This window comes from Erythranthe guttata, chromosome 2, assembly GCF_056151865.1.
Source record: "Erythranthe guttata isolate IM_541 chromosome 2, IM_541, whole genome shotgun sequence".
Lineage (NCBI taxonomy): Eukaryota > Viridiplantae > Streptophyta > Magnoliopsida > Lamiales > Phrymaceae > Erythranthe > Erythranthe guttata.
In genome coordinates, this window is record NC_142534.1 from 3,775,641 (window position 1) to 3,798,099 (window position 22,459).

At 35.1% G+C, this 22,459-nt stretch overlaps 5 protein-coding genes across 7 annotated transcripts; 3 read left to right on the top strand and 2 right to left on the bottom strand.

Moving 5' to 3' along the window:
- The first annotated feature begins 469 nt into the window (after window positions 1-469).
- LOC105970116 (Cox19 family protein (CHCH motif)) lies at window positions 470-1,753 on the top strand. The gene is made up of 2 exons (XM_012994909.2): window positions 470-695; window positions 1,440-1,753. Exons 1-2 carry the CDS (start codon window positions 610-612, stop codon window positions 1,543-1,545), a joined length of 192 nt encoding a protein of 63 aa, XP_012850363.1. The 5' UTR covers window positions 470-609; the 3' UTR covers window positions 1,546-1,753.
- Window positions 1,712-5,448, bottom strand: LOC105970115 (putative magnesium transporter NIPA4). Its single transcript, XM_012994908.2, has 9 exons — window positions 4,755-5,448; window positions 4,080-4,136; window positions 3,844-3,934; window positions 3,596-3,756; window positions 3,385-3,512; window positions 3,169-3,306; window positions 2,419-2,511; window positions 2,151-2,256; window positions 1,712-2,054 (listed from the first exon to the last, which is right to left on the bottom strand). Exons 1-9 carry the CDS (start codon window positions 4,960-4,962, stop codon window positions 1,894-1,896), a joined length of 1,143 nt encoding a protein of 380 aa, XP_012850362.1. The 5' UTR covers window positions 4,963-5,448; the 3' UTR covers window positions 1,712-1,893.
- Window positions 5,449-7,057: 1,609 nt separating this feature from the next.
- LOC105970161 (ATP phosphoribosyltransferase 2, chloroplastic) lies at window positions 7,058-10,850 on the top strand. Of its 2 annotated transcripts, XM_088825280.1 has the most exons (12): window positions 7,058-7,192; window positions 7,281-7,535; window positions 7,643-7,702; window positions 8,110-8,223; window positions 8,548-8,613; window positions 8,714-8,821; window positions 8,930-9,013; window positions 9,347-9,448; window positions 9,684-9,797; window positions 9,878-9,958; window positions 10,235-10,354; window positions 10,476-10,850. In XM_088825280.1, the coding sequence occupies exons 2-12, from the start codon at window positions 7,293-7,295 to the stop codon at window positions 10,569-10,571; spliced, it is 1,188 nt and encodes a 395-aa protein (XP_088681406.1). In that variant the 5' UTR covers window positions 7,058-7,192; window positions 7,281-7,292; the 3' UTR covers window positions 10,572-10,850. The 2 variants fall into 2 exon arrangements, with proteins under 2 accessions (XP_088681406.1, XP_012850414.1); XM_012994960.2 differs by having other exon boundaries at window positions 7,058-7,535.
- A 245-nt stretch (window positions 10,851-11,095) lies between these two features.
- On the top strand, window positions 11,096-17,664 carry LOC105970051 (Transducin/WD40 repeat-like superfamily protein). 2 transcript variants are annotated; one of them, XM_012994829.2, is made up of 18 exons: window positions 11,096-11,561; window positions 11,985-12,053; window positions 13,179-13,340; window positions 13,475-13,629; window positions 13,735-13,852; window positions 13,986-14,087; window positions 14,631-14,784; window positions 14,899-15,007; window positions 15,108-15,210; window positions 15,335-15,485; window positions 15,581-15,713; window positions 15,802-15,908; window positions 15,987-16,057; window positions 16,146-16,206; window positions 16,374-16,601; window positions 16,717-16,801; window positions 16,974-17,152; window positions 17,308-17,664. In XM_012994829.2, the coding sequence occupies exons 1-18, from the start codon at window positions 11,397-11,399 to the stop codon at window positions 17,391-17,393; spliced, it is 2,238 nt and encodes a 745-aa protein (XP_012850283.2). In that variant the 5' UTR covers window positions 11,096-11,396; the 3' UTR covers window positions 17,394-17,664. The 2 variants fall into 2 exon arrangements, with proteins under 2 accessions (XP_012850283.2, XP_012850282.2); XM_012994828.2 differs by having other exon boundaries at window positions 11,229-11,561; window positions 13,176-13,340.
- A 221-nt stretch (window positions 17,665-17,885) lies between these two features.
- Window positions 17,886-21,004, bottom strand: LOC105970052 (nifU-like protein 2, chloroplastic). Its single transcript, XM_012994830.2, has 4 exons — window positions 20,692-21,004; window positions 20,523-20,622; window positions 19,692-20,002; window positions 17,886-18,301 (listed from the first exon to the last, which is right to left on the bottom strand). The coding sequence occupies exons 1-4, from the start codon at window positions 20,815-20,817 to the stop codon at window positions 18,110-18,112; spliced, it is 729 nt and encodes a 242-aa protein (XP_012850284.2). The 5' UTR covers window positions 20,818-21,004; the 3' UTR covers window positions 17,886-18,109.
- Between the last annotated feature and the right edge of the window lie 1,455 nt (window positions 21,005-22,459).

The window sequence follows — 22,459 nt, forward strand, 5'->3', positions numbered from 1 at the left end:
TAATGTCATAATAAAAAAATCAAAAATATTATTGATTTTCAATTATCAAGTAAATAATTAAAAAAATGTAATGGGTATTTATACTATTTAGTATTTTAATATAAATATCATTTTGCATCCCAGAATATGACCATTTTGGCAAGTTTCATACCAATTAACTTAAATACTATGCAAATTGCAAAGTATTCTTTTTTTTTGATAATTAGTTGCAAAGTATTCACAAAGTCAAATTATTGCAAAATTATTGCAAAACAAAAAATACAGAAATCATTACTTTTTTAAAATTTAATCCAATTTTGAGAAAAAAATGTAATATACAAAACTCAAATCGTTGACCAGTCTTATTCACAAAGCCGACTATCTGTAATCCACGTATCCAAACAAACCCCAAACAAACCGACTACTACTGTTTATTTAAATATATAGATTATAGATACAGATCAATCGTCTCTATAATTCATCTTCTCGAATCGACAAATTGGAAGAATTCCACCAAATCAACAATTCGATTTGACTGCCATTTTCTCAACAGTAAGCACCGATCAATTCTGGAAGTAGCAAAAAATAAAAAAAAGGGGGGGAATTTTGAGGATTAGGGTTTGGTAAAAAATGGCGCAGCCGAGTAAAGAACCATGTAAGAAACAAGCTTGCGATATTCAGTCCTGCCTCTCCAAGAACAATTTCCTTCCCCAAAAGTAATTTTCTTTTTTTTCCCTTTTTCTTAATTTATTTATTATTATTAATACATATATATACACTTAATTATTTCGTGTGAAAAAAAAGGAAGATAAACATAAAAATAATTGATGGTTTTCTTTGTGTTTGATTGAGGTGTATTGTTGAACTTTGTTAAGATACATTTCCTTTGCTTGGATTTTATTATTAACAAGAATGCAAATGTTGTTTTATTTTAATTTAATTTTGTATTTATGTTATTTTAATTTAATTTTGTATTTATGTTGTTGTTCTTTGTATACTTTGCTGCCTATTGCATTGACTCAATAATCAATTATGTAATCCCCCATCTGTTTGAATCTCCAAACTTATTTACAGACATCTTTTTTTATCTAGTCGAAAAATTATTAATGTCGAGCTTGCGAAAGTTTCCTTACAAATGTTCGGTTTTATCGTAATACGATAATAGTATCTTTTAATCACTTCATAAATATAAGGTTCAGAACTTTATTTATTAAAAAGTGAAAAGTTTTAATGTGACGTAAATAATCGGTTAAATGTGACGTAATTAATCGGTTTAAGTTATGTAGTTCTTGATTCTTTGATAGCAATTCAAGCTTTTGTGGTTGTATTGTGCTAACTAGTTTGAGATATTGCATATATAAATCTTGTAAGAAATTTTTTTATTATACGTTTTTTTTCTGCTGTAATTCGTATACGAAGCTTATCATATTTCGATTTTTTTTTTTCTTTTTCTGGTGTAGGTGCATCAAAGTCATTCAGTTGCTACAGTTTTGCTGTGAACAGTGTGAATATAAGTCGACACATTGCGGTTCGGTTTCCGGTCTTCTCAAACAGATAAACAAGTAAAACCAGACAAGTTATTGTTCTTCAATTTTGTCAAAAATGTGTAGCCAAACGGGCCTTAATGATTCAGTGTACAAATCGAGAAAATGTTATGAATTTTTTTAATCGACACAATGTGGAATTCATGTATGTATATTTCGATGAAGATAAGAAGATTAGTACACAAAAATAATAATCCCAGGTGGAAAAAAATCTACTTCTCTGTTGATACCATCTTTGTATTACATAAGGGGTAAAAAGGGAAAATCCAAAAAAAGTAAAAATACATTCTCCCCTCTCCCTCCAATAAATTGTGTGTTGTGTTGGGATAAATACAAAATATCACATAAATGCGGGCCCCGGAAAAAAATATCACGGTAATATTCTAGAAGATTCCTGTCTTCTTAGAGGAATACCGTCTTGAACGAATCCTTCTTCTTCGTCTCCATGCCGTCTTAGAGGGATACCTTCTTGACCGAAGCTGTCCTCGTCAGCATGTTTCGGAAGCTTCATCATGCCTATTGGTATTGGACCTATATTTTCAGAAACGAAAAAAAATAATTTAAAAATTCGATTGTTTTAGAAGTATTGTGTAATTCACTGTAAAGAAGGGATTTTGAACAACGTACCATCGGCCATGTCTTTCGTTTTGTGGAGAAGAAAAGTTCCGGAAAGAATAGTAACGAATCCGCACATTTCTGTAACAATCTGAGTTAAATTCTGCCTGTCCCAATCCTGCTCATATAATAAATATATATAACAAGAATATCAATAATCTTGATCTTTCATTCAATTAGATCCCATATATATATATATATATATATATATATATATATATATATATATATATATATATATATATATATATATATATATATATTAATTGTAAATGATTACCTTGAACATGATGACACTTGCCAATATGGTCAAGGATGTGAACATGACATAGTAAATAGGTGAAACCACTGCAGTGTTGAATGTATCAAGAGCCTGCATTCCATAAAACATAAGACGATTAACGAGACGACATTTAGGCGAAGACAAAATAAATCCGTAATTACTACCCATGAAACAAAGCAATATGGGTTAAAGTAATCAAAACTTACATGATATGGAAAAATTCAAACAATACTATTTGCTCGGGTTTATTGCGTTTGGTACCCCTGTATTATGTCGAATAGTTTTAAAAAGTTCCAGTGTTATTAATATTTGCAAAACCCTCCCTCTAATGCAGTTTTTTAAGCAAATTACCCCTAAAAATTCACCATTTTGGGAGTTGTGTGCTAAGAAAATGGTATAGGGTTTTTTTGCTAATATTAATAACACGGGGACCTCTGTAACAATTCGATATAAAACAGGGTACCAAATGCAATAAACTCCTACAGTTAAACCTCTACAAATTAATAGAGCCGGGACTGGCAAAATTCTATTAATATAGCGAAATATTAAATTATCGAACTAATAACTTAGTAGATTTTTACCGAGCCGGGACCAGAAAAAACTATTATTTAAGCAAGGTTATTAATTTATCGAGAATTAATTTATTGAGTAATCAGTAAGATTGGCACATACTTCAGAAAATAGTCACATCTAAACATATAGCAGAAGCGGTGTATATATATATATATATATATATATATATATTACCTTATTTAGGTAGTTCATTTGTGTGAGTACACAAATGGTGACAACCATAGCAAAGACCCAAGTCTGAGGATATATTAACTGATTAGTTCCCGAAAGTGTCAGCTTCAATGCGATTCCTAGTGCTTTGACACTCATAACCTGCCAAAGCATTTTTCATAATTAAGCAAATATATTTAAAATCAAGAGACTCTATTTTAAAAAAAATCAAGAACATACCGACAACGAACCAACTAACGAACAAACACCGATGTAGAACAATATATGCGTCTGTCCATATTGCGGAACGTAATGAAATATGAGGACAAGGACAATCGCTACCACCAAAGTTGCGTAAAACAGAAAAGCTGCAATATTTAAATCTTGTGAAAAAAAAATAAAAAAAGCAGAAAAAAGAAAAAAATTCAGAAAGTTAAAAAACGTAATATACCTGGCTCGGTGGCAAGATCCCACACTTCCCTCACGGATTCAATCTCGCGTTCTTGTGGGGCGTGTAGGACGATTGTGGTGGACCCCACGACACATAATGCACAACCGAGAATACCGAAAATGTGTAGCTTCTCCTGTAGAATAATGTGTGCTAGTACAGCACTGCAATTTATATAAAATACAAAATCGATCAGTAATCGAAACGAGGTGGTGCAGTCGAAATAAGAGCTGTATAACATAGTATCATGCCTGATAATAATGCTGAGTGCACCGAGAGGGGTGACAAGAATGGCTGGAGCAAATGCATATGCCGCAAAATTTGCAATTTCTCCAACAATCACTGTCACAACGGAAAATCAATTAAATAACTCAATCGAGATAGTCGATTCTTTGCATTTCTTTTGTGATTCAGCCAACAACTTAGTGTCGTAAACAAGGTACAATGTCACAGAATGAAGACGAGAGATAGAGATAAGTAAACTCACTAGTTATCATGCCTGTCCACCATAACGGCTCGTATAAATACGAATATCCTCCAACTCCTGTGAAAAAAAAATAATACGAAAAATTAATATCGAGATTCTAAAGATAAAACCCGACTTATTTCAACCAAAATCCAAATAGCCAAAAACATAAATCGTCGTACGATCCATATGAATCATACAAGAGATTTGTAGACAGCAAGAAAATCATTTATCATCATATCCATGTCTCCAATGTTCAATTAAAAACGGAAACTGCTTCTGTGAGCAAAATTCTTGCGGTAATTTGTTTATGAACTTAAATGTGTTTCGTATGAAGCCTCCACCGACTGATTATCGAGGATATACGATCGAATTAACATTGACCACACTATTTTCCGATAGACTATCTTGATCCAGCATAGACCTAGACAGCAAGAATTTTCAAAATTGAACATCTAAAAACAAAATTAATAAATCGAGATCTCGAAAATTGAATCCGATCCCAGCATAGTAGCAACATTTTGCTGTTATTATCCAACACCCACAAAATCATACCACTTCCTCAAGAAAAAGAAAAAAAACCGATTCGGTATCTCCAGACAATTCATCGAACACCTTGAGCTCAATTTTCAAAATTCGAAGAACCCAAGTAAAATTCATCAGCTACAGAGCTAGAAATTAAGTAGAATTTTTTACCAGCCCTTACACCAGAAGCACCAGCTTTCTTTAATCCCTTCTTCTTAACAATGAAGCTAGCTCCGATGAAGATGCTGGAAGATAAAGCCATAATCAACCCCTTTATATTGTCCGACGACATCCCCCTGTACGAATCCGAACCCGTGTCCACAACACCGCCGCCCACCTCCATAGCCGCCACCGCCGCCGCCGCCGTCGCCGCGGCCATCTTCACACAATTAGAAAGAAGAAAAAAAAAATCCTAACTATCTCACTTTCATTCTACACCACTACAGCATCGATGAATTAAGTTCCCACCCACTTCTGGCCCAGTAGAAAAATATCAGTGGGTCTCGGAGATCTTGTCGAGAAAATTAACTGAAATTAAATGGGTTTTCGATATCTGTAAGAAAGATCTGTAATTTGTCGGCGGAAGAAGCATAAGAAATGGTTGGCTGGCAATGGAGAAATTACAGCTGGGAATTTGACCCCAAAAAAAAAAAAAGAAAAAAAAAAGAAACAGACGAAAAGATTTTGCTCTGAGATTTTTTTCTTCAGATCGGAAGAAAAAAAAGTGAGACTGTAATTTATGAGTGAATGGTTTTACCAAAAAGAAATTGACTTGTCTCCGACTTGGGGTTTTGATGCCAACGGAGGAAGAGGAGGAGTACAACACGCCACCTTCATAGGTTTTATTTATCTTAATTAATTATATATATATTTAATTTTTAATTAGTGTTTATGTATTTTGGATTTTTCTATTTTTTTTCATTTATGATTTTTATATATTTAGTAAATAGGTAATCACATAATCGTGAAAAAAATAGTGAAGTTCTACCCTTGGCGACATATATTTATTTTTGTTTTGATTAAAAATTTTGTGTTTATATTTCCATTTGAGGTAAGTCTCCAGTGCGAAATAGGGTTTGTAATTCGCCCATACATATTCTGCTCGGTCTATGAATTAGTTAGCCAAATTATCTTGAATTAACACTCAACTAATTTACATGTGAGTTCAGTAATTTCGATGAGTTGACTCGTTTGATTTTAAATTTGATAACTAGTTTGAATTCGTTGACTCAGTTGTTTCACAACTTAGAAAACAATCGACCAACTACCTTGCAGGGGAAACAAGGACTAGCGTTTGAATTACAACGTTTTGAGAATGTTAGAGAGATTTTCCGTTAACAAAATTGTGAGGGTAGTTTTATAAAAAGTGGAGCAATGGACTATACCCATAGAAAGAAAATGAAAATTAATTAGTTTTGAGGAACAATTCAAATTGTCCCTAATTTTATAGATTTTAAATGTTTACTTAGCTAGTGGGAAATTATATATATGTACACACATAAATATATGATCTAATTGACCATTCACTTAATTATTTATCCATAACCATAATATATCAATTCCATGAAGATTTGGAAAAGAAAAAGAAAAAAGCCAATCTAGATAACCATTCACTTAGTCCTTTTCTCCACTTATTATCAATAATTGAAAGTAATTATTAAAGAAATTCAAATGGGTCCAAGTCAATGGCACTCCATAGTTCACTAAGATGTACGTTAATTGAATTCCTACTCATAACTCAACTAAATCACGAGTAATTATTAATCGTTAATCTATTAGATAACTACATTATAAATATCACACCATCATCCCTTTTGCATCATATCTCACTTTGTAACTACATTGAAAAATAATATAGGTAAATTACGGTTACACCTGATGTAAGGTCAAATCACGAAAAATCATCTCGTGTTTGGGTAATTACAACCACTCATCAACTATGAGTCTTCTTACACGTTTACAGTTATGGTGTCAAGTTCAACAGAATCTTATAGATTCCGTGAAATGTTTCTCTAGTTTGTACTCGTTTTGTGCAAAAATGCAGTTTTTAATGCACCACAATCTGATATTTACAAGCCAAGAGACACATCTTATGATCATCTTATTAGAAAATGTGGAGCTGGAATGGGGTAAAACAGGTACAAAATAGAGAATATTCCACATAATCTAGAAGACTCCACTAAATTTGACACGTTAAGGGTGAATGTGTAAGAAGATTCATAGCTAAGGGAATGATTGTAATTACCAAAACATCAATGAGGTTTTTTCGTAATTTGACCTTACCTTAGGGAGTTGGACGCGATTTATCCAAATATTATCATAGGACTTGAATCTCAACAAAGGAAAGGGAAAAAGGAATTAAAACAAATCATTTTCCCTAAAAATAGAAAAAAAGAAAAAAAAAAAAAAAAAAAAAAGGAAAATTGCATTTCATTACCATTACTATATAAGGATAATTTAGTTTCTTAATTACTAGTAAAGCCGAGTGCAGGAAATAAAAGAGGTGACGGATGCAGAGAAACATTTGGCACATAAAGCATCCTCGCTGTTATATTCCATGCGTCCCTCTCACCTAATACACATCAGCAGCGTCGTCGTCGGCGGCGGCGGTTAGTCTCTTCTCACTCAAATCTCTCTCCGCCACTCTCTCTCTCTCTCTCTCTCTCTCTCTCACACACACACACACTAGCTACGCAGAAATCCGAAGAAATGCCTGCGATGCGGACTGTATTCCTGCAATCCCCCTCCGTTTCAGTTTCACCTTTCTCAACGCCGGCGTCTTCTTCCAGTAATCGCGTTTCCGTGAAATTCTCCGTTTCCTGTTTCTCGGTGGCGTCGCCGGTAACTCTATTGAACGAGACTGTGGACTTGAGACCGTCGGAGAGGGCTGAAGTCCGGCTTGGATTGCCGAGCAAAGGCCGAATGGCCACCGACACTCTCGATCTTCTCAAGGTATGTATGTAATTTCATTTATACGATCGTGTTAGAGTATTAGTGTTCACGGTATTCGGCGGATTTTTCACTGAATTTTTTACTGTTTCCTTTTCCCCCCTTTGAAGGATTGCCAATTGTCAGTGAGACAGATTAATCCACGGCAGTATGTTGCGGAGATTCCTCAGGTGCTACAATGATTGGTTTTTGCTGTTCATACTTTTTTTCGTATTTTGTTCTGAGATGAGATTTATGAATTCACCTTGATTGTTAATTGCATAAATTAATAGAGATTTGAGAAATGTTGGGGGGCTATTGCCCCCGTTGGCTTTGCGTTGGCTCCGCCACTGATAGTGTTTGGAAACGTATGCTCGAGTTGACATATATCAATATTTCTCCACTTGCATTATATGGCAGACCTTGGGTATAATATCTGCAGTGCTACATAAAACTGATTCGGTTTTCTTTTTATAGCAAATACATTTTCGTGGGTGATTTGTTTCTCTTGCTTTCGTGGATTCATCTGATTCTGAGGATTTTATCTGATATAAATAACACCTTTGTAGCTAAATGCAACTTCTTTAATGTATTGCAGATTCCGACTTTAGAAGTTTGGTATCAACGGCCAACAGACATTGTGAAGAAACTGGTGTCCGGAGATTTAGATCTTGGAATTGTTGGCTTGGACATAGTGAACGAATATGGCCAGGTACGATTTCAAGGTCTTTGAGGGGCTTATTTTATCATAAATGATGTAATTAGCATGATAAAAATTTTACATGTGTGAAAAGTTCGTATGTTTAGTTTCCTGGTGCATTTTTCTCGATATTTTATGACTCGTACTTGATCAACTAAACATACATTCTCCTCTCAAATGCATGATTTGGGAATTTTTCGTTCTACATTGTTCATTAGATTTTATTTTGGATGATTCTGGTGGCTGGTATATAAGTAGTACTAATTCATTTCTTTATCGAGGCTGTTAACTTCCACAGTTTATATTAAACTCTCCTGACTTAGATAATTTTTATAGGGGGATGAAGATCTCATTCTTGTTCATGAGGCTCTTGACTACGGGGATTGTCGTTTATCACTAGCAGTAAGCAACTTGGTCATAACTATTATAACAAATTCCAATTTTCTTTCTTCTTCCATGTTGCTCGTTTCACTTGCATATGTATAATTCTTCCTTTTGTCAGGTTCCCAAGTATGGCATATTTGAGAATATAAACTCTTTGAAAGAGCTCGCTCAAATGCCACAATGGACATCCGAGAGACCTCTAAGAGTTGCTACTGGATTTACTTATGTACGATTCATTCTGAAATTTTATTTTATTTTTGTCCTGTTTTTTCTTCCTCGTTTATATTCTCTTCATATGGGAACCGTTTTGTTTAGCATACCCCTTTGTTTGCAGTTGGGTCCAAAGTTCATGAAGGAAAATGGACTGAAACATGTCGTTTTTTCAACTGCTGATGGAGCTCTAGAAGCAGCTCCTGCGGTAAGTAATCAACAGTTATCAGAAGTAATTCTATCTAGTGGCTAGTTCTTGAATTCTAATGCCACCACCGAACAAATAGTTGTGAAGGGGCTGTTGGATTTAATTGATCTTACGTATTTCTTTTATTTAGATTGATGGTACTGACTCTATCTTGATAAGTTATCTTGAAACACTTGTCACTTGATATTTGCTATTCGAATGTGGGGTTTTGGTGTAAATCTCTAATGTGATGCTTCGATGAACAAACACATTGCTGCATATGATGTGCTGATTTTTTTATAACCTGAGAAACCCTAATACTGATTTATTTATTATTTTTTTATTTGTTTTTAGATGGGGATAGCTGATGCTATTGTAGACCTTGTGAGTAGTGGAACCACATTGAAAGAGAATAATTTGAAAGAAATCGACGGTGGAGTTATCCTGGAAAGTCAGGTAGTTGTTTTATTTTTGTTCGTGGCAATCTCGTACCTGCAAAACTCAAGTCCTCATTTGGATTGAAGGATTTGAAGGGAGTATTTCAAAATCCGTCGAACTCTCGTTCGCATGAATCTGTTTTTGCAATTTACTTCAAATCCTCAACTCTCATTTTTAGTTATTTTTCGAGTCATTTCTGGTGGATAAAAAGAGGGTTATTGTTTCCATAATATCCCTCCGTCTACCATTTTAGGCCGTTCTTGTTGCTAGCAAAAGGTCATTGTTCCAGCGAAAAGGTGTGCTTGATATCACCCACGAAATGCTCGAAAGATTGGAGGCTCATTTAAGAGCTGCTGGCCAATTCACGGTACAAATCATTGGTTTTAAAAAAAAAATACTATACTGTTTTTCCTTTTTTATTGCTGTTATTTACAGTTCTAATGGCAGGTAACTGCGAACATGAGAGGAAACAGTGCAGAGGAAGTGGCTGAGCGAGTACTTAGCCAACCATCTCTATCTGGTTTGCAGGTCAGTACATCTTGTCGTATACCTGATACGCCTCGTTTGTTTTTCAAGATAAGATTAGTCAGCATATAAGATTATGCAACCTTATGAGAAGCTTATTTTTTCACGAAATTGTTGGTCGGACCCAAAAGTTATTGCACCAACCAAACATCTAACAAAACCTAAGTATTCAATTAATCATGGCTTATTATATCCTACCTACCAAACGAGGCCTTAAAATGATTGAATACTTCCTCAAGTCATTGTCTTTTTATATATTGGTTGTGCTTTTGGATGCAGGGACCCACCGTAAGCCCAGTTTTCTGTAAGCGTGACGGGAGAGTAGCAGCAGATTACTATGCTATAGTTATTTGTGTACCGAAGAAAGCACTTTACAAGTCTGTACAGCAGCTTAGGGCGGTGAGAGTTCTTTCTATATATGCTCTTGTTTCGGTTTTTTCTTTTGCCGTTTATGTCTGAAAATGCGATTTCTTAAACCTCAGCAGCCAATTCTTATATGTTTCTTTAATTTATTTTGCAGATTGGAGGGAGTGGGGTTCTGGTTTCTCCTTTAACTTACATCTTCGACGAGGAAACTCCTAGGTGGCGCCAGCTTCTCTCAAATCTAGGGCTTTAATAATCATATATCGGCTCTTCGCGGTTTTTTGGATAAAATTCAAAAATTGGAGGGCTTGTCAGCAATTATCTTGAATATTATTTATGTCTATGTGTTACATTTTAGAACATGTTTTATCATCTCTTGTTGTATTGTACTATTTATCGGCGGTGTTAGTGTATCATTAGTAAAAGTGTTTTAGACGGAAGAGCTTATCAGCTGTTTAAAATAAGCTTAGCCAAAAACACCATCTTAATCTGATTGATGAATACATTTTGGGATTATCGTTTTTCTATATCATATGTACTGTATCATGTAATTTAAGAATTATTTTTATTATCCTTTATTAATATATATAAAATATGTACTGTACCATGGACTTCTTAAAATTTTCTAATGCGTGCCATATTATCTTATAAAATTAACGAACACGTTGTCGTGCAGTATATGTCATTATAAAATTCAAATGATATATTTATTATCCTATTCTCAAATTTGCATTCACGTTGTTATTTAATGGAGAGATAATTATTAGACAAAGAAATAATAAGAAAAAATATTTTAGCGTATCATATATATAGTAGGCTTGATTTAAATATAAATAATTTATGGGCCGGAAATAACTAATCGGGCCCGCTCAACCCGATTACAAATTGAAATTGCCCAAACATTTTTATTATATTTTCTTAATAAATCCCGAAATCGCATTTTCGAATAGCGATTTTGTCGAGAGCCAATAGAAATCGCAGAGCTAAAACCCCAGACCCTCCATTAAAACCTAGAGCACAAAGCTTCGCTCCTTCCCTCCTCCATTCGCACCACAAACACACATTCAAAACACACAGTATGAAGCCGCTCAAAGAGAACGGCTCCGACAAGCCCAAGAAGAATGAAAAATTGGTAGCGAAAAACATGGAAGAAACTCTGAAAAGAATTGAGGAAGCTGAGCCAGGTACTGAAAGCTCCGAAGACTCCCCTTTTGTTTCTGGGTCAGAAGATACTGGTGACGAGGTAATTTGCAATCTCTTAATTGATTTTTCTGTTATGTAAGATTTAATCTGGTTTAGGGTTCCGTTTTCGCCGTTAATTTTTTTAGTGGGGTTCGCCGTTAATCTTTTCACATATTGATGTGGTGATAAGTTTCGTAACCAAAGGGATAAGCTTTCTGTGATATTTAGTCTGTGGGAATTATCATTTCTTAGGTATATCTGTCATTTTCATATATGAAAGAACGAACCTTTGTTAAACATTTACTCTTAATTTTATTTGGGTCGTCAAATTTATGGGAAGGACACAGGGTATTTAGTCGAGAATTGGTGAACCAACTGCTCTTGGGCGATAATGAACCAGTATACATCCATAAGTTTTTTTTAATTAACATGAAGAAATAGGAACTGAATTAATTGATTTTATCTCGGTTTTGTGTTTCTGTAGGCTCTATCTGATGACGATGGCTCAATAAGTGATTCCGGCTCTGAGCAAAGTAAACTCTCACAGGACGAGGTAACGATAATTCTCTGTTTTGATTTGTATATTTTTTTTATAATGCAAGTATTAATCGTTATCTTTATTATGATTAAATTCCTAGAGTGTGAACTGGTAGTTAGAATACAAAAAAAAATAAAAATATATCCATCCAGTTGTCTTGTAGTTTCGTGGCATTCTTTTTGGTTCGGACTTCGAGAATTTGTCCTTTTCTTTTTGTGAAGAGTCCTCACATCTGAAGTATGTCTTCTTGTTTCACTAGCTCACTCACACACTCGATAAATGTATGTGCAAACAGACATTATCTTTTATCGTTTGTTACAAGCTTTATATTTTGGATATTGCTATTATTACTTCAGTTTGTGCTCTCTTCATTGAATGTTGGTGGGTATAATCAATTGTGTCGTGGCATGTAGGATCTGTTAGAAGCTTGTGGCAAAGAGCCTATAGGTGGTACATTGATAGAGATAAAATCCTTGATTAAAAAAATACCCAAATTCTTTTACTCAATAGTCATAAGGATATGTTCAAGAAGTAATATCTGAGTGTTAGTTTCCTCTCTTGCTTTTATCTTCTGTTCCTCTTTGTTCCCTTTTGTGTTTCTCCTTGCTGCCTGTATTGCTCTCACTCTTATCTTCCTCCGATGTTCGACATATCTATCTCTTCTTTCAATCTATCTTTCTTGTAACACTGACAAGTTTGACTCAAGGAACTAGCACTCACCCGCTTCTACATAGAAATGTCTAGTTTGAACCTCATATTGTCAGAGTTAATTTTTGTATCCTTGTTTAGTCTTAAACTTAAGTTCGAGACTCATTATTTCACATTGATATAGCAGAAGAGTAATTTTTCATGCTAGTTGGTTTGAGGAAAAGTTTAGCATGAATTGGATGTAGTTTGTTTTATGCTATTTGCCTTGTGATGTAAGAGTTTGACAGGTGATTTCTTGGTGGGATTTTCCAAATTTATGTATTTTTTGAAATTAGTTCTGAGGAGCTCATATACCATGATCGTTGCATCAGCATAAATATGCATTTGTCTCTATACTCAATAATCTATATACTTGGTCAGTCTGGAAACGATCCACTTAGCTCTTGCTTTGATGTTTAGTTTTAAAAAAAAATCTCATTTATATCCTAGCAGGATGTAATTCAATCTAGTGAAGGTGATAGTGATGATGGTGATAATGACGGAGATCTTGTCAGCGAAGGTGAAGATGATGATAATTATCATGCTGAAGACAGCCATGGTGAAAGCGATGACTCCCGGGAAGTTGTTGAAGAAAGTGATTCGTCGGAAGACGAGGTCTATTTTTTCCTCCTGTTTAGTTTACCCCCTATCTGCCTATAGTTACGTATCTTTTTTGCTCAAACCTGTGTTATTTTATGAGTTTATTGCTGAGTTGTTTGTGATTTATGTCTTTTTGGGGAAAAAATCAGGTTGCACCTCGTAACACTGTTGGAGATGTTCCTTTGGAATGGTATAAGGATGAGGGACATATTGGATATGATTTAGCTGGCAAGAAGATCAAGAAAAAGGAAAGGCAAAGTAAACTCGATTCTTTTCTTGCAAATGTTGATGACTCAAGGAGTTGGTGAGTTTATATCTAAATAGTCGTCTTAGTATGACAAACTCTGTATTACTTTCTCTATAATATGCTTCTTGATTATTGATTGTAATTTTATTCTACTATCTTCAGGCGTAAGATATACGATCAGTATAATGATGAGGAAGTGGAGTTGACCAAAGATGAAACCAAACTTATTGGCAGACTGCTTAAAGGGAAGGCACCACATCCCGATTTTGATCCATATGCTGTGCGTACTATCCTCATTTTAACCTTTTCTCACCGGACTATTTCTTTTAGATTCACAAATCTCACCTTTTTATGTTATGCGCCCCTCTTTGTTTATTTGAAGGGACCTCTTATAATCTTTATCTTTGCTGCAGCCTTATGTTGATTGGTTTGCTTGGGATGGTGCTAAACATCCCCTCTCAAATGCACCTGAACCAAAGAGACGTTTCATTCCTTCAAAGTGGGAGAGTAAAACGGTAGATAGCTTCAAACTTGTTGCCTTTGCTTAGTACGAAATACCATTACATATGCTGTTACTTTTAGCATGTTCCTTTTTTCCTTCCAGCGAAAATATTACAGCTCCTATCAAACTGAATAATGATCGTATGTTGGGCCTTTAAGGTTGACAATCCACCAAATATATTGGGCCTTTAAGGTTCACAATGTGAGAATATATTGTAGTTGTTTCAAATATTTGTATATGATATACGTAGCCATCTTTGATAATCTGTGCAAATAGAAGATTAGATGTTACTATGTGCAGACAGAAGATTAGAATAATAAGTTCTCAAAGATGCTTACGGTACTTGGTTGTTTATATCCCCATTAACTAGGGTTTGCTAGCTCTTTCTATATCTTTCATTTTCTTTCTGTGCATGCAAGGGTTGATGCTTTCTAGATGAAGGTTGACATGGTCTACTATTGTTTTATAGAGAATAATGTGAAATTAATATATTTCGAGGTTGCTATCAGCTGCACTTCCAATAACTGTAGTGATTCTTCATATGCTCTAAACACAGGTTCTTCGGCTTGTCCGGGCCATAAGAAAGGGGCTGATTAAGTTTGATGAAAAACCAAAGGAAAAGCCTCGATTTTTCGACTTATGGGATGACTCCACCTCTGCTGAAAGACAAGGATTGGCATATATTCCTGCACCAAAGGCTAAATTGCCAGGTGTGCATCTACACTTGCTCAACATCACTAGTTTACTCGATTTATGCCAAAAAAAAATTTCCCATAATTTGGTAGGATTGTCTTCGGTTCTGATGTTAAGGATTTTTTTTTCAGGTCATGATGAATCATACAACCCTTCTGCAGAGTACATCCCAACACAAGAAGAAATAAACGCTTACCAGCTGCTCTTTGAGGAAGATCGACCTAAATTTATTCCGAAACAGTAACTGCCAGTCCATTTTCTCCAAATAGTGTTCTTTTACTTTTCCTTATTGCTTCATGTTAGGATTTTGAAAATCGATGACCTTTAATGTGAAATTTAGGTTTGCGAACATGAGAAGTGTTCCTGCGTATGACAAATCTGTCCAAGAACTTTTTGACCGTCATTTGGATCTCTACTTATGCCCAAGAGTTCACAAAAAACGTGTAAGTATAAAGAAGAATGACTCATCTGCATGCTTCAAACCAAATTTACATTTTGCCTGCTAATTAATATTTTGACTGTAAAAATCTACAACTTATAGCAAAATGTTGCCTGTTTCATTTCCAGATTAATATTGATCCCGAGTCATTGAAACCGAAGCTACCCAGTCGCAGAGATCTTAAACCCTATCCATCAACTTGTTATCTCGAGTACAAAGGCCACAAGGGTCCAGTTATAACCATTTCTGTAGAATCCACTGGGCAATGGCTTGCTTCTGGTTCGTTCTTCATTTTTTCAATGTTAGGAAATTAATGATGTCGAATGGGAGTTAACTTTATTTATTTATTTATTTTTATTTTTTATTTTATGAAGGTTCTAAGGATGGAACTGTTCGCATTTGGGAAATTGAAACTGGAAGATGCGTACAGATCTGGGATCTAGGTGAACCTGTAGAGCAAGTTTCATGGAATCCTAAGCCAGAGGTTCCGATGTTAGCAGTAGCTGTGTAAGAAATATGTCACGCCTTAGTTTCTCATATCGAAAGTCGATGTTGGTTTATATCAGTAAGTATTAAGTTCCACCATAATTTACAGGGGCCACGATGTGTTCATTTTGAACACCAAATGTGGAAGTGATGAACAACAAAAAACCATTGAAGAGATTCTCCATGTTGAACCCCAAAAGGTGGAGGATGATTCCGGTTAGTATGAATACGAAATAGTTGTCTCTTTAACTAGGCGTAGTACCGCTTACAACTTACCTACAACCGTTTCTTCAGATTCGACTGCAAACGTTGTCACCTGGGGTCAAGATGAGAAGCATGGAGGAATCAGGTTGAAGCATTTTAAGGTAATTTTTGTTGTTTTTAATTTGAATCTGCTGTGTATTTTGTGATTCGTCATTGAATTTTAAAGGGGTTGTTGCTGTTGAATTGCAGTCTGTGACTAAGGTGGAATGGCATCGTAATGGAGACTATCTTTCGACGCTAATGCCATCTGATATCCTTTTCTTGGCCATGAATCGATTAATAGCACACTATGCTGTACTATTTATATGCATAGTAGTTATGTGCATTATATAGTGCATATGAAATCTATGTTTACTCTGCTTACTCGGTGATTATATATCTGTCCGAACCTTGTCATTTTCTTAACTGATTTTGTACGTGAATCAAGATCGGTGTTAATTCACCAGCTCTCCAAGAAACAGACTCAACGAATTCCGTTCAAGACTAAGGGAATTCCTGTTGCGACTTCCTTTCATCCCACTAGATCCATATTCTTTACTGCAACAAAGAAGGATGTTCGGGTATACGATTTGATAAAACAAAAGCGCATTAAAAAGCTTGATGCTGGAGTCCGTGAAATCTCTTCCATAGCAATCCACCCTGGTGGTATATACCTCTCTCTCTCTCTCTCTCTCTCTCTCTCTCTCTCTCTCTCTCTCTCTCACACACACACACACACGCGCGTGAAGCTACAAATGTGTTGAGTCCAATGTTGTTGCAGGTGATAATGCCATTGTTGGAAGTAGAGATGGTAAGCTATGCTGGTTTGATATGGACCTTTCGTCTAAACCTTACAAAGTCCTCAGGTATGTGATAGCAATAAAATAAAATAACTTATGGACCTTTCATCACTTATTCCCACTAGTGCTGTGATCTAGTAGTGCTTTTGCCGTATTTTTTTCTTAATTATGAAAAATAAAATCCCAAATTAGGCGGTTGGCTTCTCTAAATATTATGTGTGTCTGCTTGAATTTGCAGGGCTCATAAGAAGGATCTTACTGCAGTTGCCTATCACCGCACTTACCCACTATTTGCGTCATGCTCTGATGATAACACAGCATATGTTTTCCATGGCATGGTTTATTCCGATCTCAATGAAAACCCACTGATCGTTCCTCTTCAGATTCTTCGAGGGCATTCCACTGGTGATGGAAGAGGTAACTTCTTGTTTATTTATTTATTTATTTTAATTCTTTGCCTTTTGAAGATATACAGTTTTCTGTGTTTGATTGAGTATTCGTCATTTTTTCTGAATTTGGATTATTGGTATTTATCTACTGCAATCTTGTTTTGTGGTGGTTGATTTTTGCAGGAGTTATGGACTGCAAGTTCCATCCAAGGCAACCTTGGTTGTTCACTGCGGGTTCCGATTCTTTGATCAAGCTCTATTGTCACTAAATCTCGATTATTGAATATTTATATGTCCACAACGTACAATAGCAGTTTTCTTCTATACTAGCAGCCATTACTTGCAGAAGATAGACATTAAGAATTCGAGACGCTTCTCCTTCATTTAAAGTCGGTGTCATAGAATATAAGCACTTGTACGCATGTAGGATCTACTAGCTGAATTTTTTTATTTTTTATTCGGTTCTTATCAATTTTGCGTTGCTTTCATGTAAACATCGAGCCATGTTGTTTTGAGTTATACTGTATACGATGTTACCTCTGTTTACCGTTTGAGTTATACCGTATTCAAGTCAAATCAATTTTGCACTCAGTAAGTGCATTGAATATATCATCACCATTCACAAAAAATGCACATCGATATTGATGTAGATGAATGTTAGATCTGTGTACAACATACACTTCAAATTGACTTGAACTCACCATCCAGACGTCCCATCAAGCTGTCTGAATATATTGGAACGGAAAAATAGGAATAGTTCCCGAAACGAAAAACACATTGAAACAACATGAAAGAATGAGGCTCACACAAATATGTACACTGCATCGAGTTATATATAGAAGTGGATACATCAAACGTAAGTATACTTCTTGTATCCTTCTAGCAAGTTGCTTCAAGAAGTATACAATTAAAAGCCTATACTTGACATTAAGAGATCTTTTTTTCCTTTTCTTTTTAATAGATTACGAGATATTTGATTGATATTTTATGACAAAAGCTGTACCGCTGCGATTGATGGAATTTTTTCTCGGAGTTTCTGAGTCACAGCCACTCGAACAGTCATTACACCAGCTGCAGGACCACTTAATCGCACTTTAACTATTGGTTCATCGATTGCTACTAGCTCTAAATCTCCACCAGCAGCTCCAACAAGGTAAGGTCTTATTTCTTCGAGTACCTAAGGAAGTTCAAATTGTCAGGTTTAGTCATAGGCCCATAAATGAGCAAAAATTACGGCATTAAAGTAAAAGAGAGACATGTTCAACATAAATGTTGTCATACTTGATGCTGCTCATGCATGTTAATTAAAAAAAAAAAGATGTGAAGAGACAGAGGTGCTACTTGGAATATTTATTATAACTTGGTGACAATTTCCTACACATACCTCGAGAATTCCTATCTACACTTTGCGCTGCGTTGGGATTTTTCATCAAGATTCAGAAGTTAAGAAGAAAAAAAATAAACCTTGCCAGTTTTGTGGTCGAAGAATGAAGATAATCCCAATCACATGCTCGAGCCCAGCATTTTCCAGCAATAGTGCCACATCACATATTCCTAAGGGTAAAACGTGTAGACTTTTTGCAGACAATAGTATTTAAACATGATGATAACGACATCGAAATCCCCTGTACCAAATTCTAAAACTAATTGTACCAGCATTATATCACCAAACCTACTCCTATTAACCAGAAAAAGGCCCAAGGATTACAAACATACCTAATTTACTCCTATCTGCCTGGAGAAAGACCAATAAGCAAAGTTCGTTCCCCAAGGCATTGCAGAAAGTTATCTTATAGGGAGAATTTACCAACACACTTCCTAACTTCTCACACATAATAAATGTGAAAGTTCTATTTAGCACTGATAGGACAACAAATAAATTTTGATACATTATTTTAGAATGTTTCTTGACTTGGTGCACGAATGAACTATGATCCAGAGTCCAGACTCCAGTAGTGCAAGCAAGTAATAAGAATTTTAGGTTTCGTTTACCAGATGGTATACATTACGAAACCAAGTCTCCGCTAGAGAGTCCATTTGCAGATAACAATCAACGTACTTACAATGGATGTAGTAAGAGAAGTATTCTTTTAAACAAACTCATGAGATCTTAAGATGAAAAGGTTTGCAATCTAGAATGTTTGAGTTCACATTTAATCCTGTAGCTGCGGTGGCAGTGCTGGGGATGGGTTACAAAAGGTGTTCTAGAAGCATCAATGGCCATGCCAATACGAAAATGATCATTGGGATACTAGCGGTACTTAGGCTGCAAAATGTTTTGCAGGGTTGTCCAAAATGACTACTTATCCAATTCTATTTCCTGATCAGAAAAAAAGATAGCTAGATTGTGACCAGTATGCAGCTCGTTGAAATGGTAATCGATTAAATTCTGTCACTTCCGACGAAAAACTGTTATCATGCCAATTTCTTGGAGACCCCAAAAGAAAAAGGTTAAAACACATAGCACAAGAATCTGGATGCTATATTCTGTAACACAGAATATATTATGTGAACTTCAGAACACTATAAACAAAGAATATTAAGTAGAGTTGAAAAGAAATATTTACCTTTTCGATGTTTTCTTCATTTAGCTCAAGGCCAGTTTCTTCATCTGGTATTGACTCGACGGCAACAACTTGAGGGAATTTCTCCATCAGACGGCGCTCAATTCCCATTTTCATCGTTGTGACAGAACTAGGGCAGGAGCCACACGCTCCTTGTAATTTCAACTTAACCACATTTCCGTCTATCTCGTGCAGTGCAACATTGCCCCCATCTGCTATGAGATAAGGGCGAATTTCATCCAACACACTCTCTATATTTTCTTCTGTGAGAGGGAACTCCAAAGCTGGATCAGGCACAGTAACCGCCTTTATACCTGCACACGGTATTACAACTTATAAAATGTTAGTCATACATCGTTTATCAGACTGATTAGAGTTTCCAAAAATCACTAATCCTAGTTTACGAATTACTAATAGAAACTCATTCCTCGACGGCCTGCACTTTTCAACGAAGGCTTACAACCAACGTATAAAATTCTCATCACAAATATAGAATGGACGATTTAATCGCCGATTCGAGTTCCACGATTAGTACACAGTACCAAACGAATCTGTAATTTTAGGTATAACAACCAATTTCTTCCCATAAGAAAAGTTCTCACTGTGAATTATGCAAAAAGGAATGAATTTTCAACTATATGACCGGACACGAATGCCTAATCGAGAAGGCTAGAATAAACCTAGTGCCCCAACATGTCTTCCCCACCTCGATTTTCGACCAGATATAATAAATTTTTCAAATAATCGCATAAAAAATTAGCATAAAATTTCGATTAATTCGATTATAAAAATCGAACAGTCATAAAAATGGAAGAAACCATTAAAGAAGCTCACCTGGAGAAGGGGAACCACCAGGCAAACGAATTCCACGGTGATGCCATGAGGTCTGGCGTACCAGATCAACCCTCCTCGAATTGCCCAAAAGTCTAGGAACCTAAGGAGAAAAATATTCACAAATCCGATAATCACAAAAAAAAAAAAAAAAAAAAAAAAAAAATCAGACCTTGTTGGGAGGAGGGCGACGGAATAGAGCGGCGGCGGCGGAGGAAGATGAAGGAGAAGAAGAGGGGTCGAAACTGTGGTGGAGGCTGCAATAGTAAGAAGAGGGGTAATAATTATTAGTAGCCATTGTTATGCGGTGCGCCTCAAAATTGATTTTCTGTTGCAGCAGATGAATCAATTCATTCAGGTATCTCTGATTTTGGGGGTTTTTCTTTATATTTTCGGTTTGTCAATAATTCCTCTTTTGCCCTTTTGGTTTGATTTTTTTTTTTTTGCTTTAATTTTTTATTTATTTATATAATAATGAAAATACCCTCGTAATTTTGTCACTTAAATGTTTCTCGCTTTCTCAAACACTACGGGGATATTTGGTTATGTTTCCAATGGAAATTTCTAGTTTTCAAAATTTATAATGGAAAAAGTAGATTATTGGTTTTTGTTTAGAAAATGGAAATATGTTTGGATGAAGGGGTATTTTTAGTTTTATGTAGGCGTAGAAATGAGAATATGTTTGGTTGTAGTTAATTTTATCTACGAAAGTAGGTGCAAAAGTAGAATATAATGATTGAGGATGATGATAGTGATTATTATTATTATTATTATTATTATTATTATTATTATTAGTAGAAGAAAGAGAAATTGGGAGGAGAGAGAGTGTAGATATTAATGAGGAGAGAGAAATGAGAGGAGAAAGAGTGTAAATATTAATGAGAAGTGATGAATAGAAGGAGAGAGAAATGAGTTGGTGGAATAAAATATATAGGTTAGTTAGTAAGTTTGAAAATTGAAAAAAATATGAATAGTGTATTTCCAATAGAAATTTGAGAAGAAAAAATGGGATTTTTTCTGGATAAAATTATCAAACAAATATGAAATCAGTTTTATGAATAGCATAAAATTGGAAATGAGTTTTGGAAATGAAACCAAACATCCCTACAATTTCAAGCATTCCACGCGCCTTCTCCATTTCAGTTGAGTCACCGGATTTAAATTTAATTGACTCAACTGTAAATTAGCTGTATCAACTTATTTAAATTGAAATTGCAAGAGAATTATTTGGTAAAGGATAGTGTTGGAGATTTTAATAAATAAATAAAAGAAAGAAAGAAAGAAAGAAAGAAAGAAAAAAAAAAAGGCTGCAATTGCAAATTTGGTAAAATACCCCACTTAGGAGACTTGCCACAAATAAAAATAGGGGTAATGGCAAATAGGCCCATGACAAGGGCACTTAATTAAAAAAGGGACATCCAACTTTTTTGTTTTTCAATTAAACCCACCCCATTCAAACTTATTTGCAAATAAGGAAAATCCCTTTATATATACCAAAATTACCCCCAATTCATTGAAACTCAATTCAACTCCAATTTCATGATTTACACCCCAATTTAGCCCAATTTCATCAATTAACCAATTTTAAACCTAATTTCAATTTTGACCTCAATTTTAACCCTAATTCTTATCAATTCCACCCATTATGCTCTAACTTCTTAAATATTACACATTGACCCCGGATTTAAACAAATATATCACATTAACCCCAAAACTTTTTTTTTTCAGAAAATAAATTTTTTTTCTGAAATATTTTTTTTCCGGCCAGATTCCGGCGTTGACCGCCGGAGACCGCGACGTTGACTTTTTTTTTTTTTTTTTTTTTTTTTTTAATTTTCGTTTTCCTGAAATTTTTTTCCGGCCGGTCAACGGCCGTTGACCGCCGGGTCTCCGGCGTTGACTTTTTTTTTTTTTTTTTTAATAATTTTGTTTTTTCTTAA